Raw genomic sequence first — 27,500 nt, forward strand, 5'->3', positions numbered from 1 at the left:
TATCCCCCCAAGCAGACACATCGATGGCTCTGAGCGAACTTTATTTAACTCTCTGCAAACTGGAAACGATTTATCCGGAGGCTGCATTCATTGTAGCTGGGGATTTTAACAAGGCTAATCTGAAAACAAGACTCCCTAAATTTTATCAGCATATCGATTGCGCAACCAGGGGTGGAAAGACCCTGGATCATTGTTACTCTAACTTCCGCGACGCATATAAGGCCCTGCCCCGCCCCCTTTCGGAAAAGCTGACCACGACTCCATTTTGTTGATCCCTGCCTACAGACAGAAACTAAAACAAGAAGCTCCCACGCTGAGGTCTGTCCAACGCTGGTCCGACCAAGCTGACTCCACACTCCAAGACTGCTTCCATCACGTGGACTGGGAGATGTTTCGTATTGCGTCAGACAACAACATTGACGAATACGCTGATTCGGTGTGCGAGTTCATTAGAACGTGCGTTGAAGATGTCGTTCCCATAGCAACGATTAAAACATTCCCTAACCAGAAACCGTGGATTGATGGCAGCATTCGTGTGAAACTGAAGGCACGAACCACTGCTTTTAATCAGGGCAAGGTGTCTGGTAACATGACTGAATACAAACAGTGCAGCTATTCCCTCCGCAAGGCTATCAAACAAGCTAAGCGCCAGTACAGAGACAAAGTAGAATCTCAATTCAACGGCTCAGACACAAGAGGTATGTGGCAGGGTCTACAGTCAATCACGGACTACAGGAAGAAACCCAGCCCAGTCACGGACCAGGATGTCTTGCTCCCAGGCAGACTAAATAACTTTTTGCCCGCTTTGAGGACAATACAGTGCCACTGACACGGCCTGCAACGGAAACATGCGGTCTCTCCTTCACTGCAGCCGAAGTGAGTAAGACATTTAAACGTGTTAACCCTCGCAAGGCTGCAGGCCCAGACGGCATCCCCAGCCGCGCCCTCAGAGCATGCGCAGACCAGCTGGCCGGTGTGTTTACGGACATATTCAATCAATCCCTATACCAGTCTGCTGTTCCCACATGCTTCAAGAGGGCCACCATTGTTCCTGTTCCCAAGAAAGCTAAGGTAACTGAGCTAAACGACTACCGCCCGTAGCACTCACATCCGTCATCATGAAGTGCTTTGAGAGACTAGTCAAGGACCATATCACCTCCACCCTACCTGACACCCTTGACCCACTCCAATTTGCTTACCGCCCAAATAGGTCCACAGACGATGCAATCTCAACCACACTGCACACTGCCCTAACCCATCTGGACAAGAGGAATACCTATGTGAGAATGCTGTTCATCGACTACAGCTCGGCATTCAACACCATAGTACCCTCCAAGCTCGTCATCAAGCTCGAGACCCTGGGTCTCGACCCCGCCCTGTGCAACTGGGTACTGGACTTCCTGACGGGCCGCCCCCAGGTGGTGAGGGTAGGCAACAACATCTCCTCCCCGCTGATCCTCAACACTGGGGCCCCACAAGGGTGCGTTCTGAGCCCTCTCCTGTACTCCCTGTTCACCCACGACTGCGTGGCCATGCACGCCTCCAACTCAATCATCAAGTTTGCGGACGACACAACAGTGGTAGGCTTGATTACCAACAACGACGAGACGGCCTACAGGGAGGAGGTGAGGGCCCTCGGAGTGTGGTGTCAGGAAAATAACCTCACACTCAACGTCAACAAAACTAAGGAGATGATTGTGGACTTCAGGAAACAGCAGAGGGAACACCCCCATCCACATCGATGGAACAGTAGTGGAGAGGGTAGCAAGTTTTAAGTTCCTCGGCATACACATCACAGACAAACTGAATTGGTCCACTCACACAGACAGCATCGTGAGGAAGGCGCAGCAGCGCCTCTTCAACCTCAGGAGGCTGAAGAAATTCGGCTTGTCACCAAAAGCACTCACAAACTTCTACAGATGCACAATCGAGAGCATCCTGGCGGGCTGTATCACCGCCTGGTATGGCAACTGCACCGCCCTCAACCGTAAGGCTCTCCAGAGGGTAGTGAGGTCTGCACAACGCATCACCGGGGGCAAACTACCTGCCCTCCAGGACACCTACACCACCCGATGCTACAGGAAGGCCATAAAGATCATCAAGGACATCAACCACCCGAGCCACTGCCTGTTCACCCCGCTGTCATCCAGAAGGCGAGGTCAGTACAGGTGCATCAAAGCTGGGACCGAGAGACTGAAAAACAGCTTCTATCTCAAGGCCATCAGACTGTTAAACAGCCACCACTAACATTGAGTGGCTACTGCCAACACACTGTCAATGACACTGACTCTACTCCAGCCACTTTAATCATGGGAATTGATGGGAAATGATGTAAATATATCACTAGCCACTTTAAACAATGCTACCTTATATAATGTTACTTACCCTACATTGTTCATTGAGCAGTTTTAAGATTTCTTCTTTAAACGTAAATGGGGCAAGAGATGGTAAAAAAAGAGCCATGGTGTATGAGTTAATTAGGGGAAAGGGAAGTGACATGAATTTTCTACAAGAAACGCATAGTAATTTGGAAAATGAAGTTATGTGGCAACAGGAGTGGGGGGGACAGTGGTGTGTAGTCATAAAAACTCAAAAAGTGGGGGTGTGGTTATCTTGTTCTCAAAAGGGTTTTTGCATTTGTCATATGAGGTTGAAGAGGTAGTTGAGGGGAGGTTATTAAAAGTTAGAGCAAGGTATGAAAACATCACTATGTGTCTGATAAATGTATATGCCCCAGTGGTGACAGTTGAGAGGGTATGTTTTTTAGAGACATTATCAAATACCATTGAGAAATGTAACAAAGAAGATTATTTATTTATTGCTGGGGATTTTAACTGCACAGTTAGTGATTTAGATAGAAATCACCAAGAACCTCATATAGCCTCAAGGATGTTTTTAAAATGCCTCATTGTAACACATGAACTGTGTGATATTTGGCGGAGTCAACATGGAGGAACAAGGCAGTACACCTGGGCGCATGTGAGAGAGAACATCATCTCTATGGCCAGGTTAGATAGGTTTTATGTTTTTGAGCATCAATCTCAGGTCTGTAAATCAAGTGTGATAACTCCAGTGGGATTGGGGCAAATCATACATACGGATCAGTCCTACTGTGTTCCTGGCAGGCAGATAGGGGATAACATTTCTCTGATTCGTGATTTTTTGGACGTCTCTAGGGCTATTGGGTTGGATGCTGGTCTAATTTCAATTGATCAGGAAAAGGCATTTGACCGAGTTGAACATCAATATTTATGGCACACGTTTGAGGCGTTTGGGTTCAGCTCCGGTTTTATTGCCATGATAAAGGTGATATATGGTGACATTGAAAGTTAACGGTGGTTTGAGTGCTCCTTTTAAAGTATGTAGAGGTATTAGGCAGGGATGTTCTTTGTCAGGAATGTTATATGCCATTGCTATAGAGCCACTACTAAATAGCATTAGAAGTCGCATTGCAGGGGTGTACTTTTCAGAGGATATTCCTCCTATTCGTCTCTCAGCCCATGCTGATGATGTAGTTGTGTTAGTGAAAAATCAAGCGGAGGCGGATAGCTTGAGTCTAATGGTTGATCGTTTTAGGGGAATATCCTCTGCAAAGGTAAATTGGGAAAAGAGTTGTGCTTTACAGATTGGAGAATGGTCTGGAGGGATCATGGCTTTGCCAGGGGGCTAGAATGGTGTAAGGGAGGTTTTAAGTATCTTGGAGTGTACCTAGGAGATGAGGGGACTATGGAAAAAAATTGGAGTGGGGTGGTTGAAATGGTGGAAGGGAGGATGAGGAGATGGCGTTGGTTACTATCTCGTATGTCATATAGGGGGCGCACTATTATAGTTAACAATGTGATTGCGATGTGGTGTGGAGAGGGGTGGCAGGTCTTGTATTACAGCGGGTTGGAGGATTAGGTTTAAAGAAGACTTTATTTCTGGTTGATAGTAGCCAGATTTCTAGGGAGGGAGTACCTCCGTTTTACAGAGGCCTTCTCAGAGTGTGGAGCATAATGAAGGTGTCCAAACGAACTTCAGCGGAGTCAGTGCATTGGCTGTTGGAGGAACCTCTGGTGTATGGGGCAAGACTGGATTGTACAACTGCAGCTGTTCCACATTTCTCCAAGATTCTGGTGAAGGGGAAAATCATCACCTTAAAACAGTTAATGGCCATGGCTGGGCCCGCCTTAATGGATGGAAGACGGGTGGCAGAACATTTGGGGATGAGGTCGGAAAGGATTGTCGGACAAATGCTGGGGAGCTGTAGGAAGGCTCTGTCAGCAGAAGAATGGGGTATGCTTAGTAGCCACAAGAAGAAGGTACAAGATGAAGACGTCTCATTTCCAAGACTAGGGATTACACCAAATATCCCAGAGTCAGAAAGAAAGGCGTTATTGCTGGATTTGAGAGGGTTGGAGGAGGTGGGTTTGGATGATGTGAATGGGAAGGACTTGTATAGGGGGTATGTCAAGGTGTTGAATAAAGATAAATTGAAAAATAGAAAAGACACTCCATGGAGGGTAAAATTGGGCATTGATGACAAGGTAAAGCCAGCATGGAGGGCACTGTACAAGCCACCGTTACAAAAGGGTACTGGTGATATACAATGGAGGGTTTTACATGGCATCATTGCAGTTAATGCTTTTGTATCTGTTATTAACTCAGATGTTAGAGATGGATGTCCTTTTTTGTAATATAAGAGAAACCATTTTTCACTGTTTTATGGAGTGTGAGAGGATAAAACCTCTATTGGTGGAATCTTTGTTTAAAGCTGTAGGGGAGTTTTTCAATAACACTGTTTTTATTTTGGGGTTTCAATATAGTAAACAACAGAAAAGAAAATGTCAAATGTAAAATTTTATTTTGGGACAAGCTAAGATGTCAATTTTTCTGAGTAGGAAACACAAGATAGAAACGGGATATGGGCAGGATGTAAGATGTGTTTTTAAAGGATTAGTGAAAGCAAGAATAAAAGTAGATTTTGAGTTCTTTTCAGCTGTAAAAGATCTCCTATTATTTGAGGAGAAGTGGGCCTACGAAGGAGTGCTTTGTTTTGTAGAGGAGGGGAAATTATTTTTTGCTGATGAAATAAGTTGAATGTATATGTTATGTATTTATTTTTGTTTAGGAATTACAAAATTTATGTTAACACTTGAGTAAAAAATAAAGGTTTTATAAAAACTCACAAACTCTCTCTCTCTCTCTCTCTCTCTGTCTCTCTCTCTCTCTTTGTCTCTCTCTCCCTCTCTCTCTGTCTCTCTCTCTCTCTCTCTCTCTGTCTCTCTCTCTCTCTCTCTCTGTCTCTCTCTCTCTCTATCTCTCTCTCTCTCTCGCTAAGCTTCTGTGTGTATGTGGTGTGCTATCAAACTAAACAGACTGTACTGTATACTGTATTGGCATCACAAAAGAACTACTACGCACATACCTATATTTGACTAAGGCACTCTAAAGTCCATACAGAATAATGTATTTGACTAAGGCACTGTAGAGTCCATACAGAATAATGTATTTGACTAAGGCACTGTAGAGTCCATACAGAATAATGTATTTGACTAAGGCACTGTAGAGTCCATACAAAATAATGTATTTGACTAAGGCACTGTAGAGTCCATACAGAATAATGTATTTGACTAAGGCACTGTAGAGTCCATACAGAATAATGTATTTGACTAAGGCACTGTAGAGCCCATACAGAATAATGTATTTGACTAAGGCACTGTAGAGTCCATACAGAATAATGTATTTGACTAAGGCACTGTAGAGTCCATACAGAATAATGTATTTGACTAAGGCACTGTAGAGTCCATACAGAATAATGTATTTGACTAAGGCACTGTAGAGTCCATACAAAATAATGTATTTGACTAAGGCACTGTAGAGTCCATACAAAATAATGTATTTGACTAAGGCACTGTAGAGTCCATACAGAATAATGTATTTGACTAAGGCACTGTAGAGTCCATACAGAATAATGTATTTGACTAAGGCACTGTAGAGTCCATACAGAATAATGTATTTGACTAAGGCACTGTAGAGTCCATACAGAATAATGTATTTGACTAAGGCACTGTAGAGTCCATACAGAATAATGTATTTGACTAAGGCACTGTAGAGTCCATACAAAATAATGTATTTGACTAAGGCACTGTAGAGTCCATACAGAATAATGTATTTGACTAAGGCACTGTAGAGTCCATACAGAATAATGTATTTGACTAAGGCACTGTAGAGTCCATACAGAATAATGTATTTGACTAAGGCACTGTAGAGTCCATACAGAATAATGTATTTGACTAAGGCACTGTAGAGTCCATACAGAATAATGTATTTGACTAAGGCACTGTAGAGCCCATACAGAATAATGTATTTGACTAAGGCACTGTAGAGTCCATACAGAATAATGTATTTGACTAAGGCACTGTAGAGTCCATACAGAATAATGTATTTGACTAAGGCACTGTAGAGTCCATACAAAATAATGTATTTGACTAAGGCACTGTAGAGTCCATACAGAATAATGTATTTGACTAAGGCACTGTAGAGTCCATACAGAATAATGTATTTGACTAAGGCACTGTAGAGTCCATACAGAATAATGTATTTGACTAAGGCACTGTAGAGTCCATAAAAAATAATGTATTTGACTAAGGCACTGTAGAGTCCATACAGAATAATGTATTTGACTAAGGCACTGTAGAGTCCATACATAATAATGTATTTGACTAAGGCACTGTAGAGCCCATACAGAATAATGTATTTGACTAAGGCACTGTAGAGTCCATAAAAAATAATGTATTTGACTAAGGCACTGTAGAGTCCATACAGAATAATGTATTTGACTAAGGCACTGTAGAGTCCATACAGAATAATGTATTTGACTAAGGCACTGTCGAGTCCATACAGAATAATGTATTTGACTAAGGCACTGTAGAGTCCATAAAAAATAATGTATTTGACTAAGGCACTGTAGAGTCCATACAGAATAATGTATTTGACTAAGGCACTGTAGAGTCCATACAGAATAATGTATTTGACTAAGGCACTGTAGAGTCCATACAGAATAATGTATTTGACTAAGGCACTGTAGAGTCCATACAGAATAATGTATTTGACTAAGGCACTGTAAAGTCCATACAGAATAATGTATTTGACTAAGTCACATATAATGTTTTTGGTTAAGTCAAACAAAGTCCCCCTAAGTGGTTTTGCAGGATGGAGACTAATGCCCATGAACATTGAATCCCTCTCTTTCTGTTTGTGTTTTCAACCTGTTCCTCTTGGAACCAGGAACATCCACAAACTCTCTCTTTCTGTTTGTGTTTTCAAAGGAACCTTCAAAATAATTAAGCCTGGCCCTGATTAAACAAGGCAGCTAATTACAATGTCCTAATTGCTGTTGTTAATTACTGTCCCCCCCGTTCTCTCTCTCTGTCTCTCTCTCTCTCTCTCTCTCTGTCAATTCAATTCAAGGGGCTTTATTGGCATGGGAAACATGTGTTAACATTGCCAAAGCAAGTGAGGTAGATAATATACAAAAGGGAAATAAACAATACAAATTAACAGTAAACATTACACATACAGAAATGTCAAAACAATAAAGACATTACAAATGTCATATTATACATATATATATATATATATACACATATATATTATACATGTAAATGTCATATTATACATATATATATATATATATATACAGTGTTGTAACAATGTACAAATGGTTAAAGAACACAAGGGAAAATAAATAAGCATAAATATGGGTTGTATTTACAATGGTGTTTGTTCTTCACTGGTTGCCCTTTTCTCGTGGCAACAGGTCAGAAATCTTGCTGCTGTGATGTCACACTGTGGAATTTCACCCAGTAAATATGGGAGTTTATCAAAATTGGATTTGTTTTCGAATTCTTTGTGGATGTGTGTAATCTGAGGGAAATATGTATCTCTAATATGGTCATACATTGGGCAGGAGGTTAGGAAGTGCAGCTCAGTTTCCACCTCATTTTGTGGGCAGTGTGCACATAGCCTGTCTTCTCTTGATAGCCAGGTCTGTCTACAGCGGCCTTTCTCAATAGCAAGGCTATGCTCACTGAGTCTCTACATAGTAGTCTCTCTCTCTCTCTGTCGCTATCGCTGTCTTTGTCTTTCTCTCTCTCTCTCTCTCTCTCTCTCTCTCTCTCTCTGCCTCTCTCTTGCTCTCTCTCTGTCTCTTTGTCTCTCTCTTTCTCTCTCTCTCTGTCTCTCTCTCTTTGTCTCTCTCTCAGCCCAAAGTTGGAGCCCTCTGTGATTATAGAGAATTAATAGCAGTCTGTTTGTCTGCACTTACTGAGACCATCTTAAATGCACCATGGTCCCTATATAGTGGTACTACTATAGACCAGAGCCCTATTCCCTATATAGTGCACTACTATAGACCAGAGCCCTATTCCCTATATAGTCACTACTATAGACCAGAGCCCTATTCCATATATAGTGGTACTACTATAGACCAGAGCCCTATTCCCTATATAGTGGTACTACTATAGACTAGAGCCCTATTCCCTATATAGTGGTACTACTTTAGACCAGAGCCCTATTCCCTGTATAGTGCACTTCCTATTCCCTAGGATTCCAGGAAGGAACAGCTGTGTCTTAAAGTACTAACATGTGTAGATAGGATGAGTATGACCCTCACCTGGACTACTGTAGCAGGTAAAGAAACTACATGGTATGACCCTCACCCAGACTACTGTAGCCGGTAGAGAAACTACATGGTATGACCCTCACCCGGACTACTGTAGCAGGTAGAGAAACTACATGGTATGACCCTCACCCGGACTACTGTAGCCAGTAGAGAAACTACATGGTATGACCCTCACCCGGACTACTGTAGCAGGTAGAGAAACTACATGGTATGACCCTCACCCGGACTACTGTAGCCAGTAGAGAAACTACATGGTATGACCCTCACCCAGACTACTGTAGCCGGTAGAGGAACTACATGGTATGACCTGTAGCAGGTAGAGAAACTACATGGTATGACCCTCACCCAGACTACTGTAGCCGGTAGAGAAACTACATGGTATGACCTGTAGCAGGTAGAGAAACTACATGGTATGACCTGTAGCAGGTAGAGAAACTACATGGTATGACCCTCACCCAGACTACTGTAGCTGGTAGAGAAACTACATGGTATGACCTGTAGCCGGTAGAGAAACTACATGGTATGACCCTCACCCGGACTACTGTAGCAGGTAGAGAAACTACATGGTATGACCCTCACCCGGACTACTGTAGCCAGTAGAGAAACTACATGGTATGACCCTCACCCGGACTACTGTAGCCAGTAGAGAAACTACATGGTATGACCCTCACCCGGACTACTGTAGCAGGTAGAGAAACTACATGGTATGATACAGACTGGGTCATACGTAGGTACTGTTGATACAGACTAGGTCATATGTAGGTACCGTTGGTATAGACTGGGTCGTATGTAGGTACCGTTGGTATAGATTGGGTCGTACGTAGGTACCGTTGGTATAGACTGGGCCGTATGTAGGTACCATTGGTATAGACTGGGCCGTATGTAGGTACCGTTGGTAGAGACTGGGTCGTACGTAGGTTCCGTTGGCATTGACTGGGTCGTACGTAGGTACCGTTGGCATAGACTGGGTCGTACGTAGGTACTCTTGGTATAGACTGGGTCATACGTAGGTACCGTTGGTATAGACTGGGTCGTACGTAGGTACCGTTGCTATAGACTGGGTCATACGTAGGTACCATTGGTATAGACTGGGTCGTACGTAGGTACCGTTGATAAAGACTGGGTCATACGTAGGTACCGTTGGTATAGACTGGGTCATACGTAGGTACCGTTGGTATAGACTGGGTCGTACGTAGGTACCGTTGCTATAGACTGGGTCATACGTAGGTACCATTGGTATAGACTGGGTCGTACGTAGGTATCGTTGGTAAAGACTGGGTCATACGTAGGTACCGTTGGTATAGACTGGGTCGTACGTAGGTACCGTTGCTATAGACTGGGTCATACGTAGGTACCATTGGTATAGACTGGGTCGTACGTAGGTACCGTTGGTATAGACTGGGTCGTACGTAGGTACCGTTGCTATAGACTGGGTCATACGTAGGTACCATTGGTATAGACTGGGTCGTACGTAGGTACCGTTGGTAAAGACTGGGTCATACGTAGGTACCGTTGGTATAGACTGGGTCGTACGTAGGTACCGTTGGTATAGACTGGGTCAGGTGGGGTGTTGGGTGAACATGTCTTACCTGTGCAGGTGGGATGTTGGGTTAGCATGTCTTACCTGTGCAGGTGGGATGTTGGGTTAGCATGTCTTACCTGTACAGGTGGGGGGGTCAGGCTGCCAGAAGAAGCGGCTGTTGATCTCTGTGCAGGTGATCTTGGTGGCCCCCTGAAGGACGTAACCGGGATCACACTGGAACAGGACATGGTCTCCGGGCTCCTTGCTGTCCCCACTGCGGGTCCCGTTGGCGGGCAGACCTGGGTCGTTACATGACGTAGCAGTAGACACTGGAGATAGAGGAAGACTCCACGATGTTAGAGCAGCAAAGATAACAACTGTTTTCAACTCTACAGTACATACATACTGTATAGGGCTGAATAGAAACTCACAATGTCTTGATTTTTCCATTGACATGTATACATTATTTACATTGAGTCACTAAGTTACTTACACATACCTCACGTTAGGATCCATCACTATATCTTTTAGCAGACCCTTGACCCTTCTATATGGATTTATACAGGCAGTAAAACATTTTTACCCCCTTTTTCTCCCCAACTTCGTGGTATTGTTAGTCGTTACTGTCTTGTCTCATCTATAGAACTCCTGTACGGACTCGGGAGAGGCAAAGGTCGAAGGCCATGCGTCCTCCTGAAACACAACCCAACCAAGCCACACTGCTTCTTAACACAGCGCGCATCCAATCCGGAAGCCAGCCCCACCAATGTGTCGGAGGAAACACAGTGCACCCTAGCGACCTGGTCAGCAGGCACTGTGCCCAGCCCACCACAGGAGTCATTAGTGCGCGATGAGACAAGGATTTCCCTACCGGCCAAACCCTCCCTAACCCGGACAACGCTAGGCCAATTGTGTGTCGCCCCATGGACCTCACGGTCGTGGCCGGCTGCCACAGAGCCTGGGCTCGAACCAAAAGTCTCTGGTGGCACAGATAGCTCTATGATGCAGTGCCTTAGACCACAGCCACCCGGGAGGCCCCTGCCTGTAATTCTGTTTAATACATGTTTATTTTAATTTATCATGGCAAGTCAGTTAAAAACAAATTCTTATTTAAAATGACAGCCTACCGGGGAGCAGTGGGTTAACTGCCTTGCTCAGGACTACTGATTTTAACCTTGTCAGCTCGGGGAATCGATCTAGCAACATTTCAGTTACTTGCCCAACGCTCTAACCACGAGGCAACGTGCCTCCAACCACTAGGCTACCTGCCTCTAACCACTAGGCTACCTGCCTCTAACCACTAGGCTACCTGCCTCTAACCACTAGGCTACCTGCTCTAACCACTAGGCTACCTGCTCTAACCACTAGACTACCTGCCTCTAACCACTAGGCTACCTGCTTGTTACTGGCCCAACACTCTAACCACTAGGCTACCTGCTCTAACCACTAGGCTACCTGCTCTAACCACTAGGCTACCTGCTCTAACCACTAGGATACCTGCCTCTAACCACTAGGCTACCTGCCTCTAACCACTAGGCTACCTGCCTCTAACCACTAGGCTACCTGCTCTAACCACTAGGCTACCTGCTCTAACCACTAGACTACCTGCCTCTAACCACTAGGCTACCTGCTTGTTACTGGCCCAACACTCTAACCACTAGGCTACCTGCTCTAACCACTAGGCTACCTGCTCTAACCACTAGGCTACCTGCTCTAACCACTAGGATACCTGCCTCTAACCACTAGGCTAACTGCCTCTAACCACTAGGCTACCTGCTCTAACCACTAGACTACCTGCTCTAACCACTAGTCTACCTGCTCTAACCACTAGACTACCTGCCTCTAACCACTAGGCTACCTGCTCTAAGCACTAGACTACCTGCCTCTAACTACTAGACTACCTGCCTCTAACCACTAGGCTACCTGCCTCTAACCACTAGGCTACCTGCTCTAACCACTAGGCAACCTGCTCTAACCACTAGACTACCTGCCTCTAACCACTAGGCTACCTGCTCTAACCACTAGACTACCTGCCTCTAGCCACTAGACTACCTGCCTCTAACCACTAGACTACCTGCCTCTAACCACTGGACTACCTGCCTCTAACCACTAGGCTACCTGCTCTAACCACTAGGTTACCTGCTCTAACCACTAGACTACCGGCTCTAACCACTATGCTACCTGCTCTAACCACTAGGCTACCTGCCTCTAACCACTAGGCTACCTGCTCTAACCACTAGGCTACCTGCTCTAACCACTAGACTACCTGCCTCTAACCACTAGGCTACCTGCTCTAACCACTAGACTACCTCCTCTAACCACTAGGCTACCTGCTCTAACCACTAGGCTACCTGCTCTAACCACTAGGCTACCTGCTCTAACCACTAGGCTACCTGCTCTAACCACTAGGATACCTGCCTCTAACCACTAGGCTACCGCCTCTAACCACTAGGCTAACTGCCTCTAACCACTAGGCTACCTGCTCTAACCACTAGACTACCTGCTCTAACCACTAGTCTACCTGCTCTAACCACTAGACTACCTGCCTCTAACCACTAGGCTACCTGCTCTAACCACTAGACTACCTGCCTCTAACCACTAGGCTACCTGCCTCTAACCACTAGGCTACCTGCTCTAACCACTAGGCAACCTGCTCTAACCACTAGACTACCTGCCTCTAACCACTAGGCTACCTGCTCTAACCACTAGACTACCTGCCTCTAGCCACTAGACTACCTGCCTCTAACCACTAGACTACCTGCCTCTAACCACTGGACTACCTGCCTCTAACCACTAGGATACCTGCTCTAACCACTAGGTTACCTGCTCTAACCACTAGACTACCGGCTCTAACCACTAGGCTACCTGCTCTAACCACTAGGCTACCTGCCTCTAACCACTAGGCTACCTGCTCTAACCACTAGGCTACCTGCCTCTAACCACTAGGCTACCTGCTCTAACCACTAGGCTACCTGCTCTAACCACTAGGCTACCTGCTCTAACCACTAGGCTACCTGCCTCTAACCACTAGGCTACCTGCTCTAACCACTAGGCTACCTGCTCTAACCACTAGGCTACCTGCTCTAACCACTAGGCTACCTGCTCTAACCACTAGACTACCTGCCTCTAACCACTAGACTACCTACCTCTAACCACTAGGCTACCTGCCTCTAACCACTAGGCTACCTGCTCTAACCACTAGGCTACCGGCTCTAACCACTAGACTACCTACCTCTAACCACTAGACTACCTGCTCTCACCACTAGACTACCTACCTCTAACCACTAGATTACCTGCTCTAACCACTAGGCTACCTGCCTCTAACCACTAGGATACCTGCCGCCCCTGAACAGACACTTTCTATATGGATTTATATAGCCTGTAAAGATGAGCAGATACAAACACTTCCCCACCACATACACACGACCTCAGAAACTTCCCTCTCTCCACTACACACACAGACTGCCTCCTTACCAGAGAACTGCAGAGCGAAGCCCTGTTTGGATGTGAAGAAGTCGGTGTTGAACTGGAGGCTGACGGTGTTGAAGGTGCTGTGGGCGTCAGGCGGAAGGGTCGATCCGCTGAGCTCCCTCAGGAGGACCCCTCCATCCTGGGGACCGTCCCAGATACGCAACACATCGTGAACCTCCTCCGTATGGAATACCAGGAAGTGGAGACTTTAGAGAGAGGAAGAGGAGGTTAGTCATGTGGTAGAGGGGAAGAGAGGAAGATATGGATACGGAGGAAGAGAGGAAATATATGGAGGGTAGAGGAGAAGGAAAGAACAGGAGAAGAAGAGGAGAGGTGGGGAGGTAGAAAGGAGACGAGAGAAGGAGGAGAGAAGGAGAAGAGGAGAGGTGGAGAGGGAGATAAGGATAGATGAGAAGGAAATGAGAGGAAGAAAGGAGGAGAAGAGGACAGGGATCTAGAAGTTAGGTGAGAAGGAAAGGAGATGAGGAGAGAAGTAGAAGAAGAGAGGTGGACAATTTTTCTTGGGTCACTATAACTATATCTATTTGCCAATTGGATTGATCCCCTCTACCACACAGACCCCCACTAATCTACCGACAGAAATGCACAAGGTGGCTGGGGACAGACCTCCATCCTGTGCTAGCTACCTACCGATGGCCCGGCTAGCTGTCTGAATCGCCGTGACCCCAACCAACCTCACTACTCACTGGACCCTTATGATCACTCGACTAAGCATGCCTGTCCTTAATGTCAATATGCCTTGTCCATTGCTGTTCTGGTTAGTGTTTATTGGCTTATTTCACTGTAGAGCCTCTAGCCCTGCTCATTATACCTTATCCAACCTTTCAGTTCCACCACCCACATATGCGATGACATCACCTGGTTTCAATGATGTTTCTAGAGACAATAGCTCTCTCATCATCACTCAATACCTATGTTTACCTTCACTGTATTCACTTCCTACCATACCTTTGTCTGTACATTATACCTTGAAGCTATTTTATCGCCCCCAGAAACCTCATTTTACTCTCTGTTCTGGACGTTCTAGACAACCAATTCTCATAGCTTTTAGCCGTACCCTCATCCTACTACTGCGCTGTTCCTCTGGTGATGTAGAGGTGAATCCGGGCCCTGTAGCCCTTAGTTCCACTCCTATTCCCCAGGTGCTCTCTTTTGATGACTTCTGTAACCGTAATAGCCTTGGTTTTATGCATGTTAACATTACAAGCCTCCTCCCTAAGTTTGTTTTATTCACTGCTTTAGCACACTCTGCCAACCTGGATGTTCTAGCCGAGTCTGAATCCTGGTTTAGGAAGACCACTAAACAATCTGACATCTTCATCCCAAACTACAACATTTTCAGACAAGATAGAATGGCCAAAGGGGTGGCGTTGCAATCTAGTGGAGAGATAGCCTTCAGAGTTCTGTCCTACTCTCCAGGTCTGTACCCAAACAATTTGAACTTCTACTTTTAAAAATCCACCTCTCTAAAAACAAGTCTCTCACCGTTGCCGCCAGGCATAGACCACACTCTGCCCCCAGCTGTGCTCTGGACACCATATGTGAACTGCTTGCCCCCCATCTATCTTCAAAGCTCGTGCTGCTAGGCGACCTAAACTGAAACATGCTTAACACCCCAGCCATCCTACAATCTAAGCTTGATGCCCTCAATCTCACACAAATTATCAATGAACCTACCAGGTACCACGCCAAAGCCGTAAACACGGGCATAGATATCATCCTAACCAACTTGCCCTCTAAATACACCTCTTCTGTTTTCAACCAAGATCTCAGTGATCACTGCCTTCATCCGTAATGGGTCAGCGGTCAAACGACCTCCACTCATCAATGTCAAACGCTCCCTGAAACACTTCAGTGAGCAGGACTGTCTAATCGACCTGGCCTGGGTATCCTGGAAGGATATTAACCTCACCCCGTCATTAGAGGATGCCTGGTTATTTTTTTAAATGCCTTCCTCGCCACCTTAAATAAGAATGCCCCATCTCAAGAAATTTAGAACCAGGAACAGATATAGCCCTTGGTTCTCTCCATATCTGACTGCCCTTAAAAATAACGTTTCCAAAGTAAACCGCCTATTTCTCATGACCGGATTCTAGAATATAATTGACAGCTTAGGATAGAAAACAATCTAAAGTTTCCAAAACTGTAGAAATATTGTCTGTGAGTATAACAGAACTGATATTGTAGGCGAAATCCTGAGAAAAATCCAATCAGGAAGTGACTCTTATTTTGAAACCCCTGTCTTTCTATGCATCCCTATTGCCCAATGAAAGGGATATCAACCAAATTCCTATTTCTGTGGCTTCCCTAAGGTGTCTACAGCCTTTAAACATGGTTTCAGGCCTTTATGTTGAAGAATGAGGGTAAACGACTACATTGCGTAAGTGGCCAGCTGAGGGCTCTCAGAGTGATTCTTGCGTAAAAGACAGAGGTAGTCATTTTTCCTCTCGCTCCTACTGAAAAGTAAATTGTCCCGGTTGATATATTATCGAATATTATATTTGAAAAACTTCTTGAGGATTGATTATAAAAAACGTTTGCCATGTTTCTGTCGATATAATTTGGAATTTTTTTCGCCATTGTCGTGACCGCTATTTCCGGTGGATTTCTCAACACAACGTGACCAACAAAAGGAGGTATTTTGGGTATAAAAATTATCTTTATGGAACAAAAGGAACATTTGCTGTCTAACTGGGAGTCTCGTCAGTGAAAACATCTGAAGATCATCAAAGGTAAACGGTTAATTTGATTGCTTTTCTGATTTTCGTGAACAAGCTTCATGCTGCTAGCTGGACATAATGCTATGCTAGGCTATCGATAAACTTACACAAACACTTGTCTTGCTTTGGCTGTAAAGCATAATTTCAAAATCTGAGATGACAGGGTGATTAACAAAAGGCTAAATGGCTAAACTATATTTCACTTGTGATTTCATGAATATTAATATTTTCTAGTAATATTTTTTGACCGTTGCGCAATGCAGGTCACGGGTGCACCTCAGCCCCGCTCAAGGTACTAAACGATATCATAACCGCCATCGATAAAAGACAGTACTGTGCAGCCGTCTTCATCGACCTGGCCAAGGCTTTCGACTCTGTCAATCACCATATTCTTATCAGCAGACTCAGAAGCCTCGGTTTTTCTAATGACTGCCTTGCCTGGTTCACCAACTATTTTGCAGACAGAGTTCAGTGTGTCAAATCGGAGGGCCTGTTGTCCGGTCCTCTGGCAGTCTCTATGGGGGTGCCACAGGGTTCAATTCTCGGGCCGACTCTTTTCTCTGTATACATCAATGATGTTGCTCTTGCTGCGGGCGATTCCCTGATTCACCTCTACGCAGACGACACCATTCTGTATACTTATGGCCCTTCCTTGGACACTGTGCTATCTAACCTCCTAACGAGCTTTGTGTTGTCTGTTCACACTGCTTTGCTTTATCTTTGCCAGGTCGCAGTTGTAAATGAGAACTTGTTCCCAACTAGCCTACCTGGTTAAATAAAGGTGAAATAAAAAATAAAAAAATGCTAATTAGGGTAGTTGATGATAATTCTCCTGGATCCGGGATGGGTAGTTTCAAGAGTTAACCTATGCAAAAACATCCTATTGCGTTCTGCATTGGCATCGAACAGCCCCCATGATATGCAACTTTTCAGGGAAGCTAGAAACCAATATACACAGGCAGTTAGATAAACCAAGGCCCTGCACCCCCCACTGCAACTCACCCAAGCATTCCCCATTTCTCCTTTGCCCAAATCCAGTCAGCTGATGTTCTGAAAGAGCTGCAAAATTTGGACCCCTACAAATCAGCCGGGCTAGACAATCTGGACCCTTTCTTTCTAAAACTATCTGCCGAAATTGTTGCAACCCCTATTACTAGCCTGTTCAACCTCTCTTTCGTGTCGTCTGAGATTCCCTAAGATTGGAAAGCAGCTGCGGTCATCCCCCTCTTCAAATACATCGATGATGTCGCTCTTGCTGCTGGTGAGTCTCTGATCCACCTCTACGCAGACGACACCATTCTGTATACTTCTGGCCCTTCTTTGGACACTGTGTTAACTAACCTCCAGACGAGCTTCAATGCCATACAACTCCCATTTCACTGCCTCCAATTGCTCTTAAATACAAGTAAAACTAAATGCATGCTTTTAACCGATCACTGCCTGCACCTGCCCGCCCGTCCAACATCACTACTCTGGACGGTTCTGACATAGAATATGTGGACAACTACAAATAGCTAGCTGTCTGGTTAGACTGTAAACTTTCCTTCCAGACTCACATCAAACATCTCCAATCCAAGGTTATATCTAGAATTGGCTTCCTATTTCGCAACAAAGCATCCTTCACTCATGCTGCCAAACATACCCTTGTAAAACTGACCATCCTACCAATCCTCAACTTTGGTGATGTCATTTAAAAAATAGCCTATAAAACTCTACTCAATAAATTGGATGCAGTCTATCACAGTGCCATCCGTTTTGTCACCAAAGCCCCATATGCTACCCACCACTGCAACCTGTACACTCTCGTTGGCTGGCCCTCGCTTCATACTCATCGCCAAACCCACTGGCTCCAGGTCATCTACAAGACCCTGCTAAGTAAAGTCTCCCCTTATCTCAGCTCGCTGGTCACCATAGCTGCACCCACCTGTAGCACACGCTCCAGCAGGTATATCTCTCTTGTCACCCCCAAAACCAATTCTTCCTTTGGCCGCCTCTCCTTCCAGTTCTCTGCTGCCACTGACTGGAACGAACTACAAAAATGTCTGAAACTGGAAACACTTATCTCCCTCACTAGCTTTAAGCACCAGTTGTCAGAGCAGCTCACAAATTACTGCACCTGTACTTAGCCCATCTATAATTTAGCCCAAACACCTACCTCTTTCCCTACTGTATTTATTTATTTATTTAGCTCCTTTGCACCCCATTATTTCTACCTCCACTTTGCACATTCTTCCACTGCAAATCTACCATTCCAGTGTTTTACTTGCTATATTGTATTTACTTCGACACCATGGCCTTTTTTTTGCCTTTACCTCCCTTATCGCACCTCATTTGCTCACATCGTATATAGACCTATTTTTCTACTGTATTATTGACTGTATGTTTGTTTTACTCCACATATGTGTTGTTATATGTGTCGAACTGCTTTGCTTTATTCTTGGCCAGGTCGCAGTTGTAAATCAGAACTTGTTCTCAACTTGCCTACCTGGTTAAATAAAGGTGAAATTAAAAATAACATAAACAATTAGAGAGAGAGAGACCACAGAGACACGGAGACAGACCACATGTGATGATTTAGAGAGACAGAGAGACAGACCACAGGTGATGATTTAGAGAGACAGACCACAGGTGATGATTTAAACGTTTTTTCACACTTTTCTCCCTGTTCCCCTCATCTTAACATTTAGACTCCACCTCAACCCCATTTAGACTCCACCTTCACCCCATTTAGACTCCACCTCAACCCCATTTAGACTCCACCTCAACCCCATTTAGACTCCACCTCAACCCCATTTAGACTCCACCTCAACCCCATTTAGACTCCACCTCCACCCCATTTAGACTCCACCTCAACCCCATTTAGACTCCACCTCAACTCCATTTAGACTCCACCTCAACTCCATTTAGACTCCACCTCAACTCCATTTAGACTCCACCTCAACTCCATTTAGACTCCACCTCCACCCCATTTAGACTCCACCTCAACTCCATTTAGACTCCACCTCAACTCCATTTAGACTCCACCTCAACTCCATTTAGACTCCACCTCAACTCCATTTAGACTCCACCTCCACCTCATTTAGACTCCACCTCAACCCCATTTAGACTCCACCTCAACCCCATTTAGACCCCACCTCCAACCCATTTAGACTTCACCTCAACTCGAAGTTGGTTCTGAGCACTGTCGACATGTTAAGTCACAATGCAACTGCAGGTGGTAAGTTGGTGACAGATGAAATATAAGCAGACTGTGCCATGAAGTGATAGGGAGACATAAAGGCAGGGGAACATGTTTCTGGTAATCCCTTTAAGGAATGGAACCCACTGGTAAGGGAAGCCCTACCATTGTCACCAGACTACCACCCACCCACAAACACATGGCTAATACCCAGTACCATGGCTTACTATAATCAGTTAAGTGAATTAGTCAGTCAGTCTCTTTCTCTCTCTCTCTCTGTCTCTCTCTCACTCTGTGTCTCTCTCTATCTCTCTCTCTCTCTCTCTCAGTCTGTCTCTCTCTATCTCTATCTCTCTCTCTCTCTCTGAGAATAAGGTATAGATAAAACCAGATGGATGAGGAGGGAACTAGAAGCTTTCCAGTATTTTAACGATGTGTAAATAGTTAATGTACAAAAGGGAAAATAAATAAACATAAGTATAGGTTGTATTTACAATGGTGTTTGTTCTTCACTGGTTGCCCTTTTCTTGCGGCAACTGGTCACACATCACACAACTGGTTACACATCTCACAAATGGTCACACATCACACAACTGGTCACACATCACACAACTGGTCACACATCATTAGTGGGAATCTGCTTAATTCTGCTCTGGATTCATTATTTGGTGTTTTACATTGTACACAGAGTCTCAATTTGGTGTTTGTCCCATTGTGTGAATTATTGGTTGGTGAGCCCAGACCTCACAAAGAGCAATGGTTCTATAACTGACTCAAGTATGTCTAGACACATTCTAATTGGGATGTTGAATTGTATGTTGCTTTCGATGGTGTAGAAGGCCATTCTTGCATTGTCTCTCAGATCTTTCACAGCTTTGTGGAAGTTACCTGTGGTGCTGATGTTTAGGCCGAGGTATTGTTTTTTGTGTGCTCTAGGGCAACAGTGTCAAGATTATATATTTTTATTTAAAGGTCCTGGCATCTGGACCTTTTTTTGAATACCATTTAGGCTTACTGAGATGTACTGTCAGGGCCCAGGTCTGGCAGAAAATGTGCTGAAGATGTATGTGCTGCTGTAGGCCCTCCTTGGTTGGGGACAGAAGCACCAGATCATCAGCAAACAGTAGACATTTGACTTCAGATTTTATTAGTGTGAGGCTGAGTGCTGCAGACTGTTCTAGTGCCATCGCTAATTCTACTTATACAATACTTTATTTTGAAGAGGGTGGGCCTCAGGCTGCAACCCTGTGTCACCCTACGGCACTGTGGGGAAAAAAAATGTTTTTACTCATTTTAACTGCACACGTGTTCATTGATTCAATTTGTAATTGTATATGTTTTCCCCCCAACACCGCTTTCCATCATTTTGAAAAGTAGACCCTCATGCCAAATTGAGTCAAAAGATTTTTTGAAATCAGCTAAGCATGGGAAGACTTTGCCTTTGTTTTGGTTTGATTGTTTGTCAATTAGGGTGTGCAGGGTGAATACGTGGTCTGTCGTACAGTAATTTGGTAAAAAGACAATTTGACGTTTGCCCGGTACATTGATTTCACTGAGGAAATATACGAGTCTGCTGTTAACCTCTCTGCGCACTGAACCCGTTAGCGGGATGAAATTCGACAACATACGGTGATCGCTACATACAGTGGGACAAAACAAGTATTTAGTCAGCCACCAATTGTGCAAGTTCTCCCACTTAAAAAAATGAGAGAGGCCTATAATTTTCATCATAGGTACACTTCAACTATGACAGACAAAATGGGAGAAAAAAAATCCAGAAAATCACATTGTAGGATTTTTTATGAATTTATTTGCAAATTATGGTGGAAAATAAGTATTTGGTCACCTACAAACAAGCAAGATTTCTGGCTCTCACAGATCTTTAACTTCTTCTTTAAGAGGCTCCTCTGTCCTCCACTCGTTACCTGTATTAATGGCACCTGTTTGAACTTGTTATCAGTATAAAAGACTATAAAACTCCTATATGGCCAAGACCAAAGAGCTATCAAAGGACACCATAAACAAAATGGTAGACCTGCACCAGGCTGGGAAGACTGAATCTGCAATAGGTAAGCAGCTTGGTTTGAAGAAATCAACTGTGGGAGCCCACTGATAATCTCCCTCGATCTGGGGCTCCACGCAAGATCTCACCCCGTGGGGTCAAAATGATCACAAGAACGGTGAGCAAAAATCCCAGAACCACACGGGGGACCTACTGAATGACCTGCAGAGAGCTGGGACCAAAGTAACAAAGCCTACCATCAGTAACACACCTCCACCCCATTTAGACTTCACCTCAACTCCATTTAGACTCTCCACCTCCACCCCATTTAGACTCCACCTCTCCTCCCACACACTCTTGAAAATGGGTAAAAAAAATGACATTACCATATCTTTTGGCCTTAACTAGGCAACTCAGTTGAGAACAAATTCTGTTTTCAATGACGGCCTTGGAACAGTGGGTTAACTGCCTTGTTCAACTATAGATTTCTACCTTGTCAGCTCGGAGATTCGATCGGTTACTGGCCCAACGCTCTAAGGCTACCTGCCACCGCATATAGAGCAGGTAATCAAGGAGGTGATGGAGTCCAGGTGAGTGTCATAATGTGCAGGTGTGCGCCATAACGAGCTGTTGACCTAGAGGTCAGAGAGGGAGTACAGGTGACATTGTTGATGATTTCATTCCTGTGCTGTTTGTATCTACCCTAGTAGGTTGACTGGTGGCAGGCACTGGTTACAGTTTTATTATTTTTCTTGTTCTTTTCTATTTTTCTTGTATCTACCCTGGTAGGTTGACTGATAACCTGATCCAGGTTGCAGGCACTGGTTACAGTCTGAAGCGTTTTCTTGAGTGTGCAGATTGATGAAAGCCAGTCAATATTTAAATCACCCAGAAAATATACCTCTCTGTTGATATCACATATCATCAAGCATTTCACACGTTATCCAGATACTGACTGTTAGCACTTGGTGGTCTATAGCAGCTTCCCACCAGAATGGGCTTTAGGGGAGGCAGATGAACCTGTAGCCATATTACTTCAACAGTATTTAACATGAGATCCTCTCTCAGCTCTACAGGAATGTGGTTCTGAGTATAAACAGCAACACCACTGAATATGATGTATTTCTGTAGATGTAATAACCATTGCTAACACTATCATCAAAGGTATTATCTAAGGTATCTAAGTGAGTTTCAGAGATAGTAACAACATGTCATCTGATAGTCAGTATATGAATGTCATCAGTTACTAGCAAGTTATTCATTTCTAACCCGGAAGCTAAAAAGAAATCCCGCTATGCTCTCCGACGAACCATCAAACAGGCAAAGTGTCAATACAGCACTATGATCGAGTCGTACTACACTCTGAAGTCGAATGTGTCAGATGTGGCAGGGCAAACCATTACAGAGGGAAGCACAGTCACGAGCCTAACAAACAAGCTAAACGTCTTCTATGCCTGCTTCGAGGCAAACAACACTGAAATATGAAATATGCATGAGAGCACCAGCTGTACTGGAGGATTGTGTGATCACACTCTCCGCAACCGTTGTGAGTCAGACCTTTAGAAAGGTCAACATTCACAAGGTGGCAGGGCCAGACGGATTACCAGGACGTGTACTACAAGCATGCGCTGAGCAAGTGTCTCCACTGACATTTTCAACCTGTCCGAGTGTTTTAAGCAGACCACCTTAAACATTTTTTTTTTTTTTTTAAGTCAAAAATTTATTGACTACAGCTCAGCATTCAACACCATAATGCCCACAAAACTCATCACTATGCTAACCTGTTTGGGCTAGGGAGCAGCATTTTCACCTTTGGATGAAAATTAATTATGGCTGCAGGGGCAGTATTGAGAAGCTTGGATGAATAAGGTGCCCAGAGTAAACTGCCTGCTCTTCACAGTTGCTAATATGCATTTTATTCGATTTGGATAGAAAACACTCTGAAGTTTCTAAAACTGTTTGAATGATGTCTGTGAGTATAACAGAACTCATATGGCAGGCGAAAACCTGAGAAAAATCCAACCAGGTAGTGGGAAATCTGAGGTTTGTAGTTTTTCAACTCTTGGCCTATCGAATAGACAGTGTCTATGGGGTTAAATTGCACTTCCTAAGGATTCCACTAGATGTCACCAGTCGTTAGAACCTTGTTTGATGTTTCTACTGTGCAGGATGGGGGATGAGGGAATGCGGGATGGGGGAATGCGAACTGAATGAGTCAGTGGTCTGCCAGAGTGGCGTGAGCTGACCACGCGTGTTCATGTGAGAGTTAGCTTGAGTTCCTCAAAAAAGGAGGTATTTGGACATAAAGATTCACTTTATCGAAACAATTCGAACATTTATTGTGGATTCCTGGGAGTGCTGATGTTCTGATGAAGATCAGTGTAGCCTAGTGGTTAGAGCATTGGACTAGTAACCGAAATGGTTGCAAGTTCAAATCCCTGAGCTGACAAGGTACAAATCTGTCGTTCTACCCTTGAACAGGCAGTTAACCCACTGTTCCTAGGCCATCATTGAAAATAAGAATTTGTTCTTAACTGACTTGCCTAGTAAAATAAAGGTTAAAAAAAAAAGGTTAGTGATTAATTTTATTTTAATTTTATTTTATACAGCTTTAGCTGTAAAGCATTTGTTTATCGAACATTACTTTTCTGGGATTCATTTGGAAGCTTAGCAGCAGTAGACATGCTCATGATATATATGTTAGTGCTGCTCACAGTGGACTTCCTAGTGCACATCACCTCAGTGCTGACACTCTGGTTCATAGACACATGATTACTGCAGACAACAGCTGTAGGATCAGCTGAGGCATTCAGGGCAGTTAGAGGGACATACATTAACTTACTTAGTATATAGTGTTTCTTCCAGGTATAATGTATATTTGCAATATAATGCTGTGAAAGGATCCAGGAACCCAAATGATTTGGGTGGATCCCATCCTCCTTATAAAATGTGTTTTGTTTTCCCAAAATAAATTGTCAACAAGTGTCAGGGAGGGAATACAGAGAAAACAGTTAAAGAGGAGGGTTCCTAACCACCCAGCTCAGACAGGGATCAGACAGGGTTAAAGGAAAGAAGGAACAGAGACGATGGTTTTGAGGTTGTATTAATAGGTTGGCTATTCAAAGTAAACCTGCTACATGATAGGGTACCTGATTCTGTCAACACCAGACTAATCTCTCTCTCTCTCTCTCTCTCTCTTCCCCCATCTCTCTCACCTTCCCTAGCTCTCTCTCTCTGTCTCTCTGTCTGTGAGATCAAAGTTCGTGGCAGAAGGAAACTCTTGTCTTTCAGCCAGCCAATCCTCTCGCTGCCAATGCTCACTAATCCTCATGTTAGAGAGAGAGAGAGCCAGAGAGAGACAGAGAGAGACAGAGAGAGACAGAGAGAGAGAGGGAGACAGAGAGAGACAGAGAGAGAGAGAGAGACAGAGAGAGAGAGAGAGAGAGACAGAGAGAGAGAGAGAGAGAGAGACAGAGAGAGACAGAGAGAGACAGAGAGAGACAGAGAGAGACAGAGAGAGAGAGAGAGAGAGAGAGAGAGAGAGAGACAGAGAGAGACAGAGAGAGACAGAGAGAGACAGAGAGAGAGAGAGAGACAGAGAGAGACACAGAGAGAGAGAGAGAGACAGAGAGAGAGAGAGAGAGAGAGAGAGAGAGAGAGAGAGAGAGAGAGAGACAGAGAGAGACAGAGAGAGACAGAGAGAGACAGAGAGAGAGAGGAGAGAGAGAGAGAGAGAGAGAGAGACAGAGAGAGACAGAGAGAGACAGAGAGAGAGAGAGAGACATAGAGAGAGAGAGAGACAGAGAGAGAGAGAGAGAGAGAGAGAGACAGAGAGAGACAGAGAGAGACAGAGAGAGACAGAGAGAGAGGGAGAGAGAGAGAGAGAGAGAGAGCCAGAGAGAGACAGAGAGAGACAGAGAGAGAGAGAGAGAGAGAGAGAGAGACAGAGAGAGCCAGAGAGAGACAGAGAGAGACAGAGAGAGAGAGAGAGAGAGAGAGAGAGAGCCAGAGAGAGAGAGCCAGAGAGAGCCAGAGAGAGACAGAGAGAGACAGAGAGAGACAGAGAGAGACAGAGAGAGAGAGAGAGAGCGTCGCACGCTGGGTATGTACATAGTCAACGGTAGGCTTCGAGGGGACTCCTATGGTAGGTACACCTATAGCTCATCTCTTGGCAGTAGTACTGTAGACTACTTTATCACTGACCTCAACCCAGAGTCTCTCAGAGCGTTCACAGTCAGCCCACTGACACCCCTATCAGACCACAGCAAAATCACAGTCTACTTAAACAGAGCAATACTCAATCATGAGGCATCAAAGCCAAAGGAACTGAGTAACATTAAGAAATGCTATAGATGGAAGGAATGCAGTTTGGAAACCTACCAAAAAACAATTAGGCAACAACAAATTCAATCCCTCTTAGACAATTTCCTGGGTAAAACGTTCCACTGTAATAGTGAAGGTGTAAACTTGGCAGTAGAAAATCTTAACAGTATATTTGACCTCTCAGCTTCCCTATCAAATCTAAAAATCTCAAATAGAAAACCGAAGAAAATTAACAATAATGACAAATGGTTTGATGAAGAATGCAAAAATCTAAGAAAGAAATTGAGAAACCTGTCCAACCAAAAACATAGAGACCCGGAAAACCTGAGTCTACGCCTTCACTATGGTGAATCACTAAAACAATACAGAAATACACTACGGAAAAAGAAGGAACAGCATGTCAGAAATCAGCTCAATGCAATTGAAGAATCCATAGACTCTAACCACTTCTGGGAAAATTGGAAAACACTAAACAAACAACAACACGAAGAATTATCTATCCAAAATGGAGATGTATGGGTAAACCACTTCTCCAATCTCTTTGGCTCTATAACAAAGAATAAAGAGCAAAAACATATACATGATCAAATACAGATCTTAGAATCAACTATTAAAGACTACCAGAACCCACTGGATTCTCCAATTACCTTGAACGAGTTACAGGACAAAATAAAAACCCTCCAACCCAAAAAGGCCTGTGGTGTTGATGGTATCCTAAATGAAATGATCAAATATACAGACAACAAATTCCAATTGGCTATACTAAAACTCTTTAACATCATACTTAGCTCTGGCATCTTCCCCAATATTTGGAACCAAGGACTGATCACCCCAATCCACAAAAGTGGAGACAAATTTGACCCCAATAACTACCGTGGAATATGTGTCAACAGTAACCTTGGGAAAATCCTCTGCATTATTATTAACAGCAGACTCGTACATTTCCTCAATGAAAACAATGTACTGAGCAAATGTCAAATTGGCTTTTACCAAATTACCGTACAACAGACCATGTATTCACCCTGCACACCCTAATTGACAATCAAACAAACCAAAACAAAGGCAAAGTCTTCTCATGCTTTGTTGATTTCAAAAAAGCCTTCGACTCAATCTGGCATGAGGGTCTGCTATACAAACTGATGGAAAGTGGTGTTGGGGGTAAAACATACGACATTATAAAATCCATGTACACAAACAACAAGTGTGCGGTTAAAATTGGCAAAAAACACACACATTTCTTCACACAGGGTCGTGGGGTTAGACAGGGATGCAGCTTAAGCCCCACCCTCTTCAACATATATATCAACGAATTGGCGAGGGCACTAGAAAAGTCTGCAGCACCCGGCCTCCCCTGCTAGAATCCGAAGTCAAATGTCTGCTGTTTGCTGATGATCTGGTGCTTCTGTCACCAACCAAGGAGGGCCTACAGCAGCACCTAGATCTTATGCACAGATTCTGTCAGACCTGGGCCCTGACAGTAAATCTCAGTAAGACCAAAATAATGGTGTTCCAAAAAGGTCCAGTCACCAGGACCACAAATACAAATTCCATCTAGACACTGTTGCCCTAGAGCACACAAAAACTATACATACCTTGGC

General features: G+C 44.2%; 1 protein-coding gene across 1 annotated transcript in view; it reads right to left on the bottom strand.

Moving 5' to 3' along the window:
- The window catches only part of LOC112220687 (CUB and sushi domain-containing protein 2-like), a 927,456-nt gene that overhangs the window by 271,477 nt on the left and 628,479 nt on the right, over positions 1–27,500 (bottom strand). Inside the window, 2 exon segments of the mRNA XM_042295064.1 lie at positions 10,325–10,516; positions 13,662–13,864. Of these exon segments, the coding sequence (XP_042150998.1) occupies positions 10,325–10,516; positions 13,662–13,864 (395 nt within the window).

The sequence above is a fragment of the Oncorhynchus tshawytscha genome, linkage group LG13 (assembly GCF_018296145.1).
Source record: "Oncorhynchus tshawytscha isolate Ot180627B linkage group LG13, Otsh_v2.0, whole genome shotgun sequence".
In the NCBI taxonomy this organism is placed as follows: domain Eukaryota; kingdom Metazoa; phylum Chordata; class Actinopteri; order Salmoniformes; family Salmonidae; genus Oncorhynchus; species Oncorhynchus tshawytscha.